Source organism: Scaptodrosophila lebanonensis, unplaced genomic scaffold, assembly GCF_003285725.1.
Source record: "Scaptodrosophila lebanonensis strain 11010-0011.00,11010-0021.00 unplaced genomic scaffold, SlebRS2 tig00001410-arrow-pilon, whole genome shotgun sequence".
NCBI lineage: Eukaryota > Metazoa > Arthropoda > Insecta > Diptera > Drosophilidae > Scaptodrosophila > Scaptodrosophila lebanonensis.
This window is the reverse complement of record NW_022060738.1, coordinates 4,607,547-4,624,321: the sequence shown is the minus strand read 5'-3', so window position 1 is coordinate 4,624,321 and position 16,775 is coordinate 4,607,547. Positions and strand designations below refer to the sequence as shown.

Sequence of the window (16,775 nt, the reverse complement as noted above, 5' to 3'; positions counted from 1 at the left end):
ATTTTGAAGAGAAAAGTACAGTGTGGCAGACATTTGAAATTAAATTTTATTTATTGAACACACAAAATTCTGAAGAGCTTATTTATATGTATGGATACCTATTTATATATTACATTTTTTTAATACCATTTAAAACCCATCCAAATGCCCATTCCTACACAAAAAGTCACCAAATGCTATTATTGTTATCATTGTCATGATTAGGTTTTTAAGGTGGTCAGTGTTGTCTATGCTTAAAAAAATAAAAAAAAAACATATTTAATATTTGAATTCTACTATATCTAATTGAGAGGCGAATTAAATACCAAAATATTTTACCTACAAATGTATTCTTACAAATATATATCTTTTCAATAAAAATTCTGTAATATGCAGTTATTAATTGAATTCAATATTATACAAATATTTATATATTGGCCATAAGATACAAATACTTATGTACAGTTCATTGAATATATTCAAAACAACAACAGGTGCCAAAAAAGCATGGGATAGAGGTTACATTTTAGGCTATAACTTCCTTGGTAATTGACCTATTTGGGTAACACTTGGCACATGGATAAATAGGTTCTTAAGAATGCGATTCCAAAAGTTGAACTCGCCATCGAAAATGCAATTAAATCGTTTAATGCCAGACCAATGCTCGATGAAGATAAATACAGATAAAATGTAATTTATTTCTTTTTAAAGTCAAAATAAATGATGCATGTATTTGCCTCTTAAAAAATTATGTAAATAATTGAAAATTCCACTATAACTATTCTGAACAACAGTGCGTTGAACAGTTGTAACAATTGGAAAGAATTCATTGGAGTTGAAGAGCTCTTGTATTCGTACCCCCGAGGTTAGGTTGAACTAAAAAGTATTTGTTGCTTGAAAGACATTTTAAATTGTTTTATTTTTTACTTCGAGTTACAATTACAGTTTAGTATATCTAAAGACTTATAAACAAAAAACATATAATTAAAAAGGCTTAGTTTGTAATTTGTTTTATAAAACACGCACGAATTCATAACAAAGGGAATGAGCATCTGAATGGATCGTTGAGATTCGCATTGATAACTTATTATAAATATTCGAGTATGCAGTAACAGAAAATCTATACAAATACAAAGATATAGCTATATACATGCGGGTATAGTGTGTGCATTAAAATTGTTTTGTTTGACTTGACTGTGATGGATCTACCTCCATATTATCGAATGGTTGTATCAGGGCATCCAGGCCTCTGATGATATCACTCATTGATTCTACTGGGGCTAGTTCCTCTTGTTGTTGTTCCTGCACTAAAAACTGTTGCTTATGATATGATGATGATGAGTTGGCGGTATTCATTAAATTATTATTATTATTTTGATTGTATTGGTCGAACTCATTAATGTCATTAATGTCATTGTTAAGGCTAATATTATTACTAATGTTCCAGGTAGGCGAAAAAGGATTACTACTGCTGATGCCGTTGGCAAAGTTTGCGTTTGTATTTATGGGTGTGATGCTTCCTCCGCTGAACGCTGTACCCTTCCATTGGGGATTGGTCTGTGGCGTGGCCATGGAAAAGGCCAAATTGCTCGGATTTTGGGGCTGCACTGGCAACGGTTGTTGCAGCTGCTGATGCTGTTGAAGCTGCAGTGGCATCTGCTGATGCTGTTGCGGCATCTGCAACGGTTGCAGCTGGTGGAGTACTTGCAACGGTTGGCCATTGGGTTGAATTGGCGAGTAGCTGTCGGCGGTGCTGCAACTGCTCGGTGAGGCCGGATAGCTAACATTATTGTTGTAGGGACTGGCTGCGCCCATGTCGAAGGCAATATTTTCAGCCTTTATATATGGATCGTAGCCCCCCATTTGTGGCAGCTGCATGGCCGGCACTGGCACTGGCACTGGTGCTGCAAGGCGTCGAACGAAATTGTCAGTTAGTTAGGTGTGGTGGAAAAAGTTGTAGAACATTCAAGTTTAATGAGCGCTAAAGCATTAATGTTGAAAATAAAAACTTAAAAGGCCAGGAGCACTTTGAGAAACTTCAACTGAAAAGGGCACACAACATTAACGACAACAAATACGGCTATATTTGATGGAAAAAAAACTTACTGTCTTAGCCTTTTGGGGTAGCCGTTCGCAAGCTGAATTTTAATAAAAACAAGAACAAACAAAAACAACTACATGTAATATGTTCGGCATGCCGAAGCAGAATTAACCTTTCCAACAAATATGCGTCCTTCATGCCAATATAACCTAAATATATGTATCACAAGAATGTATCACTAAGACTGGAAGGGAGGTTGTTGGATTTGCAGTGTGAGTGCGGTCTCTAAGCAAGAATTAAGTTATGAAAACATTTGCAATTTTGAAATTTAAATTCAACCGCAATAATGTCCCGAAATATAGTAAGTATATACGAATATAAAGTATGAGAACTGTAAAAACTATACTCTTTAAACGCTGCTGCCAAATTTGTTTGTCAACCTGGTTTGGAGCTTATCCGAAAATATTTAGCAGTTCTATGGATTTAAAAAATGTTGGAGTTAGAACTTTAAAATTGTTTGTTTTAAAATAAAAAAGGTATATTTTAAGTCTATCTACTACAACTATAAACTCGAAATGAAAACTGTGTATCGGATAATTGATCGGATGTTTGTTTGAGTAGATTTTAATAATTTGCAACTTTATTCTTATTGGAAAGGCGAAACAAATTGGAAACAAGACATTGAATCGAGTTTTAATTTCACCAAAAACTTTATTCATCAAATTCAATTACACATATATATGTATGTAATAAATATTTGTATGTTTTTTTTCGCAAACTTCTATCAACAAACAATCTGTGTACTACGAGTATATACAAATCCATGTGTGTTGGATCTTTGCGCGTGTTCGTTTTCAAACAGTACTGGCCAAAAATGACTTGACTAGTTGGTCCACTAGGTTAACAATGTATCAAAGAATATTATTTGCTATAAAAGTGCTGCCCTTTATACTACTAAACGAATTGTGTGTAAACTTGTATACGATTTTGTGTGGGTCTAGGAACTTTTTAAAGAGAGCGAAAGATTGGAGAGAGAATTATACTGTGGTAAGTAGTACAAGTATATGAACCATATGAAATGTATTTACGAGTATACGAGTATATGACCCAACACCGCCCAGATGATGGCCGATTCAGTGGACCACTTACATTGCTTTTTCGGCTGTTTTAGCTTCTGATCAAGCATATCAGAATTCAACAGCTTGCGTTTCACACTTTCGACCGCTTTGTGCGCCTCGAGGCGACGATGCTGAGTCAAAGAATCTATAAAGATATTGGGGGTAGTGAGGGTTAGAAACAGTGTGCACTATATACGATTATATACGAGTATGTATGTTTGTATGTAAGTATGTAATACTGAAAGAAAACACGACTAGAATATTATTGTGGCTAAAAATAAAGTTGCATTTAACTAAGCCGCAGCCTCACTGCAGCCCATTGGCCTCGGCCAGCCGTCGAGCGATCTCGTCAGGACTCAGAAACTCCACAACATCCACATCGCCCCTCTCGCCATCGCCCACTGGTGGCTCCGGTGATTTGCTAGTGTACAAAGCAAAATGCTCCGCCTCGGACAAATCGACACTAGGATCAAGTACCACACCATAGGCGCCCTCACACAGGTTCTTAATACTCTGGCGATCGGCAATGGCCACCAGCTCCATGTTGCCATCGCTAATGGGTATGTCGGCCAATTGCAGAGTGCTCAGGGTCTTGCGATCTAGGGGTCGGCCATAGGTCAAGGTGCTGGCATTCGAGTAGCTCTCGGGGTGGAGCAAACTGTTCTCGCTATCGCCCCCCTTTAGTGGTATGTGTATAACATCGGCATTGAGATGGGTGGGTCGCTTGCCCGAAACACTGCTGGAGCTCCGACCCACGGGTTTTCCACTACGCGACGCATTCGTGCTATTCTGGGGACTCAAGCCTAAGCTGTTGCTGTTAGATTGGGGCTGCATAGACTTGGTGGATCGAGCAGAGCATCGATTGGGATCGCCCAGCGAGAAGTGGGCAATACTAGGCTCCCGACTTCCTGTGGGAGTGGTGGCGCGTGAGCCAAGACGTGATCCCGATTGCTGCTTGCTGGGACTACCCTGTGAGCTTTCGTCATCGGTTCTGCTCTTACGGCGCGAGAAGAGGCGGGAGAAGAAGCCCTGTCGTTTCTTGGGCGAGGCGGTGGGTGTGGACGAGGACGTTGCCTGCCGCTTGGTTGGGCTTTGATCCGGGGTGCGCATAATGACGATGGGCGAGGGCGTGGTGCGTGTGGATGAAACGCTGCCATTGCGCGACCGACTGATCGACATCGAATTCGATGGACTATGATCGCTGACGCTCACGCTTAGATCTTGTGAGTGGCGCGGCTTGGGCGGCAGCGGTGGCAACTTGTACTCCGGATCGGGTGATGGTGTGCGCGGCGGCAATGGCAACGGTGGGGACGGTGGCGTGGCCGGGGTTTGGGCTGCATTCACTTTGATCTTGGGCGCTGGCGGATTTGTGAGCACCACAAGTTCGGCCTCATCCAGTTGGTCAAAGACTGGCAGTGGAACTGCAACACTTTGTGTCTCGTTAGGTATGGCGATGGGATTGTTAAAGGCTATTTGCAAGCTGGTATAGGTGGCATTATCGTCAAAGTTCTCGTCCATGTCCACAGATGCCTGCGCACTGGCGCTGGGCGGCAAATCCTCCAACAAATCGTTGAGTTCGCTTTCGCCACCAATGGGTAGGTCCTTAACTGCAGAATTTTCCAGGGTGTCGCGTCGCGAGGTGGGGGCCTCCCTACCCTCCTCTTCCAGGTTGTTCGTTATGGTCGTATTGGCCGTCAAGCTGCTCACATTGGTGAACGCTGTCTGGGCCGTGGCTGTGGACAACGAGACCGTGTCTCCATTCTCCACAGTGAGGCTGTCAGTGCGCTCGAATTCGCTGGAACGCATCCATTCGTTTATCTTATCTACATTGCACAGCGGCCGTGGCTCTAGCTGCGGATGCTTCAGTATATCCTCCATAGGTGTGGAGGTTTGGGTGCAATCATCGGCCAGTTGTGGCAACATTTGCGGCACCTCCAACTCAATCTCCATATCATTGTCATTATCCATAGCATCCCCATATTCGGTGGCATCGCCCTCGTTAACCTCGTAGTCCGTTTGCAGCTTCCGAACAGCAATCTCGAACTCATTAAGTGTGCCGGAGCTCTGCTGCTTGCTTGCGCTGTCATCCGATGAGACGGTGTTGTTCTCATCCTCGTTCAAGTCCAGTGGCGGACACGAGTATTTTGTCGCGGTAGTCTCGCTATCTAACGACAATATCTGCTGGAATATATCCAGGTCCTGCTTGCGCTTAAGCTTACGCTGAAGGCGTGCAAATGTTAGCATACCTGGATTGGGATAGTACTCGAAGGCCACTGGATCACTCGTAGCCATATCCGTGGGCCTCACCAATTGAAGATAAACCTACACAGAAAAGGAAAAACAAAATAAAGTCAGTTCGGTAGATATCATTGATCTAATTTCGTATTGAGCTTAGCCTTAATAGCTAAAAACTAAATACATTCAATGCAGTTTCCAGCTCATAAATGTTATAATAATTCTTAGAAAACGACTGTAAGGACCATTATAATTTCGTGGCTAACATATAGGTTCCTAAGATTTTATTAAAATTCAGCCAAGATATATTTTCAATATCATAAAAATGGAATAGACATCTTTGTGACATACATTTTTTGAACATATTTCGAAAGAAACATTGCCCTATCCTTAGTTCCGAAAGAGTTATTATACGAGAAAGAAATTAAATATTTTTTTCTTGGACTACTGTACAGTTCACTGATATAGCCTCTACAAGAATACTGCTCAGGCGCATCAAGATCGGATTGAATCTGTTCAGGAACACCTTCTCCTTTTTGCTCTTCGTGGTTTAAACTGGGATCCCAACCTTCGTTTGCCTCTCTACTCAAGCAGACTTCTGCTCATTAAACTTCCTTCGCCAGCTAATAGGAGGACTGTCCTTGGAGTTTTGTTTCTCCACAAATTCATTGTTCTTTCCTTAATTTCTCTGTTTCCAGTAGAACAACGAGTATTTGTCTTCATCCTATTTTTTATAGATGCACAACTGATTATGCATTACACAATCCTTTCAGGTCTTTATGCCTAATTTATAATTATCATTTACATCTGCTCTCAACAGAACAGAAGGAAATACCTTTCTAAAAGCCTCTCTTTTCAGTTATCTCCGGAATCTCTGACCACACACGGCCCAGACGGCCCCTTAAGATCAGTCAAGTCCCTCATCTCACAACGAAAATACGAGAAGATGAAGAAGTGGAGGGGTTTTTAAGCTACTGATCAACGTTGTTGGGTTACTTACAAAGACGCTGTGTGTCACATCCGGATCCCGATAGCGGGGCGTTCTAAATGCTATAGCCATTTGCTTGTAAATGTCCGTCTTCTGGAATTCGGCGTCTGCCTCCCAAATCACATCGTTTTGTTCGTTCGTCTCAAAGAAGCGCACCCGTATGTCGTTCTTGTTGATGTTTTCGCACAACATGATGATCTCATCACCGCCGGTGACCTTCGCAGCACAGCTGCATAGTCGAGCGATAAGGGGCTCCTTGCTCTTGCCAATAATGGGGGATGAGACGACAGGGTTGAGCGGTATCCTGAAATCGTTCTTGGCATCAGGCAAGAAAACCTGATAGCACAAACGCAACTCGTACATGTTGATGGAGGCGATGTCGTTCTTGTGGTCGAACTTGGCTGCAAAGGCGGGTATGGGTTAACAATTCAAGTTATTTAATTTGCAGACGTACCTTTGAAAGGATCTACTTTCATGTTCTGACGCTCTGTCAACGAGCTTAATACCTCATTCTTTTTCACACACTGGATGCCCACCTTTTGGAGCTCGAGGGTGTTCTGCTCGGGGGGCAGCATAATTCGATATACGCCCTTTTTGCATAAATTACTGTCATCCTTGCTGACCAGCCAGTGGGGATGCTGGCGATAGGGCTTCTCGCGAGTGACGCAGGACACAACGACCACCTTCTTGCCATGATAGCCCACTATCTCGATTGTGGGATACGTTTTGCACTTCTGCGCATCTGAATTTTTGCCAGCTATAGGGGTGGCGAAGCGATCCTCACATTTATACCGAAATCGCGTAACCCTTTCAGCGGGCTCCTCGATAATGCGAATATAGGCCTCGGCAGGTGTGGGACTGGGGGCCGTTGGCGCCTGCATATGGGCCATAACCGGCAAGGAGACGGATTGTGGAAAAACTTGCGGCGCTGTCGGCTCTTGAGAAATGCGGTCGTTCAGCATGTCTTCTGCAATAAATAAGAACGAAACAAATTGGCTTACATTTCGGCAAACCATAAAACAATATCGCTCAAAAAAAGGAGGTATTTAGAATCTAAAATAAAGTACAAAAGAGTAGAAATATAAAATTATAAATTTAAGCACGTTGATATATTCTATTAATATTAGTTTTATTAATGATGAATACACTAAATAAAACCACTTTTTTGACCCAAATACTCACACTTTGTGTTTGTACTTTGTATTTGTAGTTCGGAAATTCTACTCAACTTTTTCCTCTATTTGCAAATGAGATTAATTCAGATTAGATCAAAAAAAGCTCAAGTAACAGTTTACAAATAACAAGTACAAAATGTTCTGAATTCAAGTCTTATCGGCCTAGAACTGTCAGTTCTATTTTTTCCTGTGAATTTCCTTACGGCTGTTTCCAGGACCAGCGTTCATTTTCAAAATCTATTTTTATTTCGACAATTCGTTCCAACATTTCTTTTGATGCGTTACAAGAAAACCCTGTAAGCTTACGTTAATAAACACAAAATTGTTGTTACCAGTAGGGATTTTTGTGATAATTATTATTTTAATCAAACACAGAAAATACCTTTTTCATAAGGCTTTTTAAAAGGTCACTTGAAAGTTTTGCACTCATTTCGTTTTATGGATACAAATAATTGATGTTGTTTAATTTCAGAAATTAAATTAAGTACCTTATAATCGTTAATAATAGGGATTTACTTTTAATGTACAAAAGAAATGAATATAAAATGATGTCATTAAAATTGATTTTATTTCCTAGAACCCAATCGACAGTGTTTTTCCTGACTGCCATCGCTTGAATATTTAGCAATAGTTTGCGAAAAAGTTGCCGTGCTTGAATATTCAAACTCACACGCACAGTGACACGTGCCAGGCGGCTTTAGTTCGAGTCTACTCATAGATATATGAGCCACGTTACGTGCCAATAAATGAAAATCAATAGCTTGGCAATTTTCTTGACTGCTAGGAAACAATTTTGCACAGAACGCGTACTCGTACTCGTACTAGTAGGACATTGCGATTGCGAGCGAGTATCTGCCAGATAGACGGCATGGCAGCGAGCTATAAACTTATGAATTATTCATACGCATGGCATTAAATTGTAGCCAAGTTATCTATCAATTGCTCTCCCATGGCTGGCCAAGGTAAGTCGGCTCCTGGTGCCACAGGCACTGCCTATACTGCTTCCTCGATGGTGCCAGATGTTAATATCTGACGTCAGAATTGGCGGCTGGTACAAGACCTATTATGCCACTTATATACGAGCATGTATGTACTATACTATATATGTCTGTAAGAGGTTTTTTAGCCATACATACTAATGCTTTTCTGTAGAATTTCATGTTCATATGGAGTTCTAGTGCCTGGCTGCTCCCGTTTATGTGTACTCGTAGTACATACAGAGACAGGTCATCGAATAATAGTTTTAATAATAATTTGCTTTTTTATTTTTTGAAATAAACGTAACATGGGAAATCCGTGCAGCTGTAGCTTTGTACTTTGTTTTAAAAAATATTTTATGTTTCAAAATCTAAACATAAAATTACCATATCTGTCTAAGAGATACAATTTCAATGTACATACAATTTCCGTAACGTAATGTGAAATGCAATTTATTATAACTAAAAAAAGGAAGTTTTCAATTCCTAACATTCACACCACTCGAATTTAAATTACTTGAAATTGTTGTTTCTAAAAACTATATATATCGAAGATCATGTGAGTGTAAGGTGTGTTTACGAAGGAATTGCAGTTAATGAATTAATAGAAATAAAATTATGAACCGATATGTGGAGAATTATAACAAACAAATAATCCACATAATATTTATTTATTAATTTAATTGCAGAAGGCAGTGAACTAATTATATAACAATAGTAACAAAGCCTAGATATTGATGAAAAATAACTATTGTTTTTAGTTATTCAGATGGATAGTAGAAGGTAAACAGAACTTTTTAAAATTTCTTCTTTTTTTTTGGTGAAAAAATTGGAAAAAAATGTTTGCCCATTTTTAATTATCAGTTAACTAGTGCAGAATAAAGTGAGAACCAGACCCAATTGGATGAGACGGGAGAATCAAACCCGACCCGACAATATGACATAAATGACAAAGTTGTTGCCTCTAAGATATAGAAAAGTGAACTCGATTAACTGTTGTTAAACATACTCTAATGAGCTAACTTTCTATAGATTAGAGAGAGATGTACCCTCAGATAGAAATTAAACGAACAATATCAGGCCAATTAATGCCATTTTGTGCTTGTAGTTTTTAAATAATTTTCGATCTTGGATCAAGTGTGAATCAATTTCGAATTGGGGCTATCGATTTGCAGGAATATTTAAAGATATGTGTGTAGAAAATTAGTTCTTTATCATTGATACCATAGATATTGATATTGGACAGTTTAAAATATTTGGGACCTTTTTTTTAGAAAATGACTTTCTAGAAACAAATGGTTGTTAAATGAAAATTCTCTTGATGGAATTAAATTGGTTTCTAACTAATATATTTTCTTAAATTAATTTTGATTTATAATGAAGTAATACACTATATTTTCCTTTCAAAAGATAAGAAACTCAAAGGATTTCATTAGGAAATGAATTGAAACTAAATGAATAAACATGAATGCATTGTAATTCATACAATTCAAGTCATACCAAGTCTAACAATAAACTTCAAACAAACATATATTTACTGACGATAGCTGTACACACGTATGTAAGCAATATATATTTGTCTATATCCCCTCGCTTTTGTTTTTCATGTATGCATAATTAGACATGTTGCCGATTGAATAATTGTGGAAAATAATTCACTGGCAGTAAAAGCAACAAAAGCACAACTATGCATACATATGTATATAGTATAGGAACATTTCTAAAGCATTCGTACATAAATACATACTATATTTATAGCTTGTAATGCCCCATAAAAAAGGCACATAGTCATTACGTTAACTCATTAACAGAAGCCATTGTAATACATACCTAAATTGTCAATTATTTCCTCTGTTGTGGGATTACCTGAAAACGAAAGCAATAAAATATTAGCTAAGTATTCATATTATAAGTATTCTTGATTCTCACTAAATTATTTACCAAAACATCTTAGTTCGTAGAGCTGCTAATCTCAGTTTTATATGAAATATTAATCAGCTATCAGTTGCCATTTTTGTTGCCTTTCTCATGGCCATTCTTATCACAGACCTCTTGGCCTGAACCGTGAATAGTATTCTATATATAGGTCACAAGCGTGCACATAAATATTATGCATGTACATACATACATACATACATATGTACTCGTATATATGTATGTCTATAAATAATACCTAAATGCGTGTTATAAATACGTGTTACACTGAAGGGAGCTACACTCAATACTTCAATCCAAAGCATTGCCAATATTTATTTTTAACATCTTACGATGAAGGTTTTCATAATTGGGTTACATTTTGAAGAGGGTCGCTGCGCAAGGCGAGCTGAAAAATTGTCAAAGGTTGTTGCTAAGCAAACATTGACATGAACCAGTTCTGAGAGGACAAAGGCGATTAGGAATTAATTCTTTTATTGTTGATTAAATGGCGAATGTTTTATTGAACTCAAGTGATTACAAAAAGGTACAGAAGCATTTGGACAACATTTGTGATGCGAAGTTAAAGAAAAGCGATTTTATTTGGCAAAGATAAAATGATTGTTTCTATATACTATATTGCTGATTTCTATACATTTCTTGCTGCCTGATAACAAGTTTCATAACATTTTTCTATAATTTTCCAAAGCTTGATACAGAAAAGTAGCTTTGAAGCTATGGTAAATAAACAAGTTTCAACGAGTTTGGAACCAGAATGCTTAAATACCTGTACATATACACAAAATTGGCAAATAGTTTAAATTCTTTAAGAGATATACTTTCAAGCGAGGTTGGTAACAACTTTAAATCGGGATCGAAACAAGTTTTGGACCACGTTGGAATACGTTTTTAAATGTTTATAAAATATAGAATAATTGTTTCCAATGCAATTTTGCTAACCATGGATATACATTTAATTGACAAATGTTTAGTTTCAAACTAGGGAAGTGAAAATCTCAAATCAGCCATCTTCTTTGATAGTCTGGTTCTATAGCAACAATATTTAAATACCGAATATATTACAAACAGAAAGTATGAACGAATTGATTAGACAAGCAGCTAGCATATGGGGATGGAAACATTTATATCAGAGCTGAAAACAAGTAATTATCATTAATTTTTATTTAAATATTTAAGAATACACACATACACTAGTACGGGCCCATTCTATGAAATGTGGAGACCATTATGTAAATACAAGTAGGTAGGCATAATGTTTTCTTTAAGGGATTTAGATGACGATCAAGGTTTCATATTTTGTTTATATTAGGGCATTACATAATAGCAATAACCGCATAATGTTCTTATAATGATAATGCGATAAAAACAACAAGACCGAACCAATTCAACTCAGACAGACAGACATACATACATACTCGTACATACATACACACATGCTTTCATTTGCATATTTTGCACATAATTCAACATTTCAACGGAACACTTTTAACAGCGGCAACAACAACAATCCGGTCGGGCAATCCAGACTGGCATATAGTCGAGTCAAGACGACTATTTGACCCGACTGCCTGCCTATTTGTCTGTATGCCAAACGTTCGTGTCGCACTAACACTAACATGTTCACCTACACATACACGCACACACACACACACACACACGCACACACACACACACACACACACACGAGTATACTTACTATATACACGCTGGGTCGAAAGAAATTTGCATATGTTAATGTTGTTTACATTTATAACATTGCGAAAACAATTTTAGCACAAGATTTTTTCTTTAACAATTTACACCCAGGCCATGGACATTGGACGCATCCTCCTGCTGGTTGTTTACACCCAAGGCTTTATGGATCAGTCGCGATACGTGTAACGAGTGGGTGGCCAGCGAAGCATTCGCAAACTGAAAGAAAATTTCAAATACCTGTAACCCGAACCGACTCAGTGAACCTAATTAGTGAGCACGTTACGGAATAAGAAACTCAGCCGGAAATTGGCAAGCGAGCCAAACCAATCTCACCGCCTTCTCTTTAATAAGGTCCCGAACCGCTAAGCTATTTCCAAGGGAATACAACTGACAGCCACCATCTCCGGTTACGGGTTAATTTATATTTACGCAGAGGTTGCCAGGAAACACAGGAACCAGGAGTGGCCCTAGAGCCATTACACAAAATTACAAGCCTTTCTCAATCACAAGTGGATGTCAGCCGAATCCGGACACTCAGACACCTACCCACCTTAATTACCCATAGGGTTCGGACAATAGTATGCATGTACATAGCTAATGGGTATAGTCAGGTATGTCACTATTTATTCTAAACTCCAGAAGACTAGAATATTTAAAAAGAAAGAACTTGTGAGCAAATTATTTTCTTGTCCGACTCCTGCATATACAAATGTTATTAAAAATATAAAGTTCGGATGGAGGCACATATGTATGTAGATTCAAAAATCTCGACATTATTTTCGACACAACTAGCTGGACTATTTGGAAATTCCATTTATCTATAAAAATCAACTTTATTTGTAATAGTTTTATTTATTAATCGACATCAACCAAAGCGGTATAATTTCAACTTCAACTTTCAGGATAAAAAATCCTCAACAATAATATAATAAAATAACAATAATGACTATTAACGAGACGTTATTAGTCCAAACAAACTAAAAACAGTAACCTAAAGAAAAGTAAATAGAAGAACTCAATTAATTGTTAGCTAATAGATTACTGGGCAAAAAATATAAAAATTTAATTTCAAACAAAAGAGAGACTGCAAGAAAAATATCATTATAATCCGAAATCCGAAAACAATTGTCGAAATCGTAGTCAGTTGTAGATCTAGCGATTAGATAAAGAACAGATAATAATCTTGAGAAAAACAACGATACCAAGAGCAGATATCCAAATTGCTTCTGATGGGAGACTCAAATGCAAAAGCCTGCTAGACTATGCTGACAAGCGAAAGTTAGAATCCCAGCTTAATCCACGGAGAGCAAAAAGTAGGAATTGCTTCTGGACTGACTCAATACTTTCCCAATGTTTTCTATAGTGTGTACCTCAGACCCATGAGCAGTATTTCAGCACAGGTCGTTTAGTTAGATCATTAACTTTCTCGAACTAACGTTTAATAAAGCTCTTTACTGATAGCCTTCGTTACAATAGTTGAGATGTGAAGATTGAAGTTCAATTTAGAATCAAAAAGTATTCCCATTTCTTAGTCTGGGCCACAGTTCGAGGAAAAGTCATAAACTCTTTTTTTGGCCATTTTAGGTGCTATTCGCATTAACTTCTATTTACTTTTATTATACCTATTTATTTAATTTATTAAGTATTAATATTGAACTTATTTTTAACCAATTAAGAAATATATTTGTATAGTATTAAGTCTTTTTTATGTAGAATTCCCATACATTTAAAACCAGTCTTCACACCAAAACCTTTCTAATTGAATCAATTGTTGTAGCCCAAAAAAAAGAGGAAAAGTCATAAACTTTTATTTTGGGCATTTTAGGTGCTAGTCGCATTAACTTCTATTTACTTTTATTATACCTATTTATTTAATTTATTAAGTATTAATATTGAACTTATTTTTAACCAATTAAGAAATATATTTGTATAGTATTAAGTCTTTTTTATGTAGAATTCCCATACATTTAAAACCAGTCTTCACACCAAAACCTTTCTAATTGAATCAATTGTTGTAGCCCAAATTACAATTATCGATTCGTTGCAGTTCATGCTGCATAGTTTTTGGTAGCACTATTTTTCTGCGAGTGTACGAACACACACGCATAATATAAGTAGTGTGCCACATGGCACCACACGACTTTTAAGTAGATGCGTGGGGTACTTGCTCTAATTATTTCATGTATGTGTCTTTCATTAAATGCTCAATGCATATAGCTGCCATTTAGCCCCTGGGGAGTCAGTCCCAAAGTAACCTAAGCGGCTAATACTTTAATACCAAGGACAGTCAACGTTAGCAGCAAGCGTCGGGCATTTTCCATTTTTTCCATAATCAGAGGGGCACAAAAAGGAGAATGAAAAACAAATTTAATTCGCATTTAGGCGAAAGCACAGCAATTTACTTTTTCTATGAGGGTGCGTTGTGGGAGCGCGACATAAATCAACGCTACCTATGTATCTGCAGCAACAACAAAAGCAGGCACAACTTTGCTTTCGCTTAGAACCATAAATGGCGAAAGAAACTGGCTGCTAGTACATACAAATTGTTGCATAAATATATAAATACACACACACATACATATAAAGTATATACTTGTATGTACGTAAGCTTGAGCGAAAGAAGACGTGGCACGAAAGGATATTGGAGGGAAAGCTCACCAGGCAAGAATGTTAATTAAATATTGTCAAAAATAGAATCCGAGCAATTGTCGTGAGGGGCCGGCCCAAAACGCAGAACTCTCATGCCCTTGCGGTTTCGAGTTACCGCAAAGTTTTGAATTACGAATTGGTGTTTCTAGCTGCTGTAGCTGCTTTCTCGTTATTGAATTGCTAGCCAAAATGGCGTTTACTATGACATGTGCTACGATTTATATAAGTCAATGTATGTATATGTGAGACATATGTGTTAGTGGGGGTTTGGTTATGGGCCACACATACTTCAGTAGCTTGTCACGTGCTCAATCGATTGGAAAATCGCGTTCTGAAGCGAAAATAAGCACGGCTAAATGGAGAAAAATGAAAGCAAGCACAACACGGCACGGCACGGCACAGCACAGCTCTGCACAGCTCTGCACAGTCCTGCTGACATCCTTCTGACCCTTGCCAGTCAGTCATAAACAGGACTGGTCTAGCAAATAGCTCTGCCAATACTTGTATGCCAATGCCAGTCCGTCAATGATGGCCTAATCACGCTCAAGCACTCATACACTCACACACACACACTCACACACCTGCACTGGTTGCTGTTTTGAAACACACACACACTATACACACACACACAACCACCCAGCCACCCACTCACTCACACTTGAAAGTATTCGCACCTCAAGTGCTTGAATGTGAGGTTGTCATAAGCCTGACGTTTATGTTTTCGACATGTTTATGTAGCATGTGCGTGTGTGTACTTTTGAGTGGCAAGCCTGGCAAGCCTGGCAAGCCTGGCAAACAAAACACACACTCCTTGCATATTCGAAGCGTGAATTATGAAATTATTAAGTATGTATGCATAAAATATTATATTCAAGCTCTCAAATCTCTGCGCCGAAAACTTCGTACCAGCCGGGTGCAAAAAAAAATGGCTGCAATATTTTTGAAAAGCTCTTCATGGCTCTATTATCAGCGTATCTAGTATGTCTAGATTGTTGCTGTGTCTGCGAGTTTCTTTATTTTTGGAAAATCAATAGAACTAACGATTTCTGTGTAGCTAGTTGACAATTTTAAGACGTTCAAAAAGGTTTATTTAGTTCTACAACTAGCTTTATAAAAAGTGCCGCCGCAAATGTTCGCTCTCGCACATAGAATTCATCGTATATTTCGTGATAACTGATTCCCACTCTATCGCAACTCAATTATCCTTACTCTAGAAATAGAATATATTTTGGTGATATGTGAAGAAATTAACTCTAATAGAGACACTCGATAATGTAATGTTTCCCTTTCCCCCTATTACCATTAAACAATGGAAGAACGTAAATATAAATAAAGTCTGCAGCAATTACAAATCCTTGGAAACGGATGTTCCCGACTGGCTTACACGATAAATGTGCGTTACTTAAGGTGGAATTATTAGGATTTATGAACAACAATTGTACACTATTAATATAAAAGAGTAGATATTTTCGTTAACGTTTCATTTTCTTTGTAAACGTTTTATAACAGTTTTTATACCCTGTACCCAAAAGGGTACAAGGGTATATTAGTTTTGTGCGAGTGCACATGGAACACACAGAAGGAGGCTTGGTAGACCCCACAAAGTATATATATTCTTGATCAGCATGACAAGCCGAGTCGATATAGCCATGTCCGTCTGTCCGTCTGTCCGTCTGTCTGTCCGTCTGTCTGTCCGTCTGTCTGTCCGTCTGTCCGTCTGTCTGTCTGTATGAACGCAAGGATCTCCGAAAGTATAAGAGCTAGAATAACCAAACTTGGTATACAGATTCTCCTGAGACCGAGAAAGGACGAGTTTGTTCATTTTTTCTGATCCACCCCCCCACTCCCCCCCTATTAACGATTTTCTATAACTTCCGTAATTCTTGGAATTTTGAACTAAAATTTGGTAGTCACATTAGGTTAGTTATTATATAACCGTATACCAAGTCTCATTATGATAGAATGATCGGAAAGAAAGTTATA

General features: G+C 38.1%; 1 protein-coding gene across 3 annotated transcripts in view; it reads right to left on the bottom strand.

Moving 5' to 3' along the window:
• Positions 1–869: 869 nt before the first annotated feature.
• Positions 870–16,775, bottom strand: part of LOC115630520 (dorsal-related immunity factor Dif) — a 35,450-nt gene continuing 19,544 nt past the window's right edge. For 2 of the 3 annotated variants that reach the window (XM_030527122.1, XM_030527121.1), the window contains exons 3-6: positions 10,344–10,379; positions 6,816–7,328; positions 6,374–6,762; positions 3,299–5,460 (exon numbers count right to left, since the gene is read on the bottom strand). In XM_030527122.1, the coding sequence (XP_030382982.1) occupies positions 3,445–5,460; positions 6,374–6,762; positions 6,816–7,328; positions 10,344–10,379 (2,954 nt within the window). In that variant the 3' untranslated portion in view covers positions 3,299–3,444. The other variant, XM_030527123.1, reaches the window with a different exon arrangement.